This window comes from Nematolebias whitei, chromosome 20 (genome assembly GCF_014905685.2).
Source record: "Nematolebias whitei isolate Nwh7 chromosome 20, NemWhi1, whole genome shotgun sequence".
In the NCBI taxonomy this organism is placed as follows: Eukaryota; Metazoa; Chordata; class Actinopteri; order Cyprinodontiformes; family Rivulidae; genus Nematolebias; species Nematolebias whitei.
Window position 1 is genome coordinate 25,996,270 of NC_056517.1, and position 4,890 is coordinate 26,001,159.

Genomic DNA, 4,890 nt, shown 5'->3' on the forward strand with positions numbered 1-4,890 from the left:
TACCTGTAACTATTGCTGGTCAGTGTATCAAATTATGTCCAAATCCACCCTTATGTGTTTATGTTTCATGTCCGGTAATCACAATAACCGATCTTGATCTTACAGTATCAGAAAAATAGACTTTTGACTAGCAAAACCAAAACATCTAAATAATAATATAATAATAATAAAAAATCAAAAATATAAAACACGCGTTTTATTTTGAAAGCCAATACCGGAAAAGTAAGATCTGGTTTTGGGTGACTTCACTATGGTGGCACCACCGAGGCACGGCTGCGAGGGGAGTCTCTGGGATCATCACAGAACTGAATCCTCCTCAGATCTGCAGGAGAACTGAGACCATGGGCTTCTAAACAGAGGAGAGGCATGAACACAGAGCCATAAATTACAGCAGCTGAAAGCAGAAGGAGTTGTCTCTGAGGGGGAAGTTTACTTCTTTTGCTCTGGATGCTGCGGAGATGCGCAGAAAGTGACCGGGATCGTCATCGCTGCTGCAGTCAACAAGTTATAAAACGCCATGAAAGGTATGAGCTGTGGGCTGCTTTAAGTCAAACATGATCAGGTGCATATTGATTAAGTTCATGTTCTTATCAAACTTTGGCGAGTCACGTTTAGATGACAGTTCAGTTCTGCAGGGCATGATGTGAGTGAGTGAGTGGTTTGTCACTGCATCCAACCAAACCCTCAAAACACAAATTCATCATAGAACTCTCTACTCTTGAGCGTACACAGTGACATTTACAACAATTATAAGGGTTTATTTTAAGATAAAGCTATATTGCATTTTAATATAAATGGGCGAAACATTCTTTTAGTTCAGTTACTTTATGACAGCTTGATGTGATTCAGTTTAAATGGGTTGTTGAATCTAATTTTCTGGGCAAGACTTATCTTAAAGTAACTTTAGACATTTCAAAGTGGAAAGTTTGTGAACTATTAACATCTCACCTGTTGTAGATAATTCTTTCAAGGTTCAAGGTTCTTGATTGTCATTAACATGTGGTACATGAGGTGGAATGAAATTGTGTACACAGGGTCCCAGTTACACCCAGCAAAAGCAAAAATATAAAGCGTAACAAGAAACAGTAAATAAGGATCTAAGATATAAACTAAGATGTACGCTAAACGCTAATTGTGCAAATACAATACGTGGAGCAACAGCAGCACGAGCACGAGTCTTTGTGGGTGGATGAGTATGAATGAATGAATACAGCAGCGTGAAATAATCAGAATGAGATCAGCAGCATGGATAATCAACGACCTCAGTTGGGGAAAATATAAATTTGAATCTGACTGAAATTTTAGCCCTGCTCTGACTAGTCATTAGCTCATCAATATGGTCAAAGTTAAACCATGCTTCTCCAAACTGAGGTTCAAGGCGCTATCTGCAACAGGTAAGATATTAACTGCTTATAACCGTCCCACAGAATGCCACAAAAAATCCAAACCGTTGCTGCTGCATGGATGAAAACCAATCTGACACAAGACTTTTTACTATTAAACCTGATGAACAATACTGCATGTTGCTTCATTCATTAAGTAGTGTACAATTAATTCCAAGTGTTACTGTTGTAAAAATGTTAAGGTAATCCTATTATGTCATGCAACACATTTCTCTTCAAGACAAGCCAACCTGTTCCTTATTGTTGTTATCTTGAGTGTATATCTGTTTAATTAACATCGTGTAAACAGAAGTAAACATCGTAGTAAAGATGGAAATTTTGCAATTGCAACAATTTTAGAGCTCTAACTCTGACAAGAAGCCACTATAAGGGAATGTACTAAATAGTTATGTTACAAAGAATGCTTGATTTTTTTTTTTCCTCTGAGAGACACTGCGGTTAAGTAACGGTCAGGAATGTGCGATCCGCTCTACACTCTTCTTCTCATCTAACCCTCCCTGACCTCCCAACAATAAACACACACTCATCCCTCTCCATCTCCCATGTCTTCCTCCCCTCAGCCCCATCTGTCTGTCATTAACGGAGATGCTCTCTATGCTTTTGCTCCACTTTTCACTGTAGTGCATGGCAGCAGAGTGTAATTAAGGTTTACTGTCAACAAACTAGAGGAACCGCAGCTAGATGCATTCCTGGGACCACCGATCTCCACACACAAACACAAAGACGGGAGTCGAAACTTTACCTCCTCAGGTCTAAATCCGTGTAGTTAATTTGACTTATTGACACCCACCATTGCATTTCATGTGACATACGTGCGTATAATAATCATTTATGCTTCTGATTTTGTCTTACAGACGACTTTGGAGACGAGGAGGAAGTACAGTCTTTTGGATACAAGAGGTTCGGTGAGTGCATGAGAAGTTAATCTTCAAGTTGCAGGAGAGAAACCGGCACTGTCGGAGTCTGATTATTAAACTTTTATGGTCTTTCAAATAAACTGCTGTTAGTAAAATGCACAGTGTGTGTGGGCTTAACGCTCATTCTTTTACCTTAATATGAACAGGCATGCATGCTGCTACAATTGAGCTTGTTTATATTAGAGGAGCCTGGATGTTTGAGCCTCATCTCTACTGATATTTAAACCATAAATGCGTCTGCCAGTCTGTGAGGTCCGGCTCACTGCAGGCACACTGGATGTTGACGGAGCTCACCAGATCAAGAAGTTTCAAAAACTTTTCACAGAGTCCTTTATCCGCTCGTAACGAGCGAGTCACACAAACATGTCTAGGATGCAAACTGAAATAGTTCCGTTTGTTTTGGTGGAACGAAAGCACAGATTTAAAACCGGATCTGTTGCCGTGAGCGTGTGCCTTTTGTAGCGAACAAGTTTTAGGCTGTAGATGATTAATCCTGCAAAATATGATGTCATTTGGTTACAGATAACACCACAGCACTAAAGCAGATGTTTAAAGAGTGCAAGATGGCTTGTGTTAACTGTTGACTCTGGTGATTCTGCTGTCCTGGTACTGTACTGTAGATCAGCCTGGAGCCTTTGACACCATAAACAGTGTGCCCCTTCCCTGTGTTTCTGTGCTCAAAACACTTTAAAAGTCCAACCCTTAAAGTGCTCCAGTGGTGCTTATCCAATGGGAGATTTAGGGAAATTTTCCATGTTCCCACTTAGTTGTGGTGTACCTCAAGGCTCTATTTGAGTTCCCATTCCATTTTTAATAAATATGCTTTCTTTAGGTGCATTTTCATGAAGCATGTCTTCTTCTTTCAGCTTTTCTCTTTTCAGGGGTCATCACCGCGAGTCATCCTCCTCCATCTCTGTCCTTTGCATCCTCTGTCCTCACTCCAACTACCTCCATGTCCTTGCTAGCTGCATCCATATACCTCCTCTTTGTCTTTTTTCCAGCAGCTGCATTTCTAACATCCTTTTACCAATATACCCACTCTCCCTGCTCTGAACATGTCCAAACCATGCAAGTCTGGCCTCTCTAAGATTATCTCCCAGTTGTTCAACCTCTGATGATCTTCTTTTTCATAACATATACATTCATTGTTTTGCTGATGACATGTATATACTTTCTTGTACCAGCTAACATCCATGTGGGTATCTTGTTGTACACCATTGATGGAGATAAAATGTCTTACACTGAACACATGACCCAAGTTTTCTTTCAATAAGGAATCAGCTCAGATATAGTTGCTGACATCTGTAGAAGTCCTTGATCACAGTAAACAGTCCTATTAGCTCCCTAGTAAGAGCTATATGGAGTGGTCCAACACAATTTACGATTGCCCCCAAGTCATACATCTGAATTTGGAAAGACGGATTCTCTCATTCATTCAACCGTTATTTACACAGGTTAGTTTTATTGAGTCACGAGGACTCATTTACAAGAGATCTGTGATCCTCATGGTCCTGATCTCAAAATTAGCATCACAAAAATTCTGTTGCTTCACAATTTTTGACATCGAGCCAAGCAGATAGTTTTCATAAAATGTGCTGTCTTCATCGCAACTCACAGTGCCTGATGAACTTGACAAATGCCAAAAAAAAATAATAATAATAATTTTTCTTTAAATTTAAGAAACAGTACAAAGTGCATATCTTTTTTTATGGAAACATGATGACTAATGGCATATTTCTGTGGTACTTGTTATGAAAAAAATAAATATATATATACTGTATATACATACTATATATATATATATATATATATATATATATATATATATATATATATTAGAGCTGGACAAGAATTCAATATCGATATATGTCACAATATACTTTAATTCAATAACGGTGATATGAGTTTTAAGCACATTTTCAATATCTCAATATGATTACAGCGTTTCACGGACACATTTCTTTTTCTGTTCGAGTTGAACTTCTGTTTCAACCTGGACAGAAAAAGGTGCGACACAACTACGTAAGTGCCTGGTGACGTAGATGTTACACAGAGCTCAAGTCCAGAAGGAGTTAGCGGTAGCAGGTTAGGCTAATCTCCAACACACGTTAAGTTTTTGCTTCAAAATGAGTACCCATGACCGTCAGAATGTGACTGAACAAGCTTTCACAAGCGAAGAGAAAGCAGATGACATAATTGATAAGAGAGGAAAGAGTAATTCGGCGGCGTGGACGTGGTTCGGCTATCTAAGATCCGATAAACTGCAGGTTTCAGTGTGCTGCAAAATGTAATAGAGAGTCGTTCCAACTAGCGGTGGGAACACATCTAAGTTGTTCCACTCGATAGAGTCAGAAGATGAAGCACAATAAAAGTTTGAGCCAGTGTGTCCCTGAAACAACACCCCCCAGCTGTATCAAAAAAGAAATGTTGTTTAAAGTTAAACCTATTAATATTGACAAGGTTGAGAGTTTTGTGTTTATTTGACAGTGATTTCAATTTTTTTTTTAATATGGTCCAGCCCTGATATATATATATATATATATATATATATATATATATATATATATATA

The 4,890-nt window shown here is 38.6% G+C and overlaps 1 protein-coding gene across 1 annotated transcript in view; it reads left to right on the forward strand.

Annotated features, from left to right (window-relative positions):
- The first annotated feature begins 281 nt into the window (after nucleotides 1-281).
- LOC119426755 (collectin-12) overlaps nucleotides 282-4,890 on the forward strand; it is a 50,498-nt gene continuing 45,889 nt past the window's right edge. The window contains exons 1-2 of the mRNA XM_037694336.1: nucleotides 282-524; nucleotides 2,258-2,308. Of these exons, the coding sequence (XP_037550264.1) occupies nucleotides 518-524; nucleotides 2,258-2,308 (58 nt within the window). The 5' untranslated portion in view covers nucleotides 282-517. The remainder of the gene's footprint in view (nucleotides 525-2,257; nucleotides 2,309-4,890) is intronic.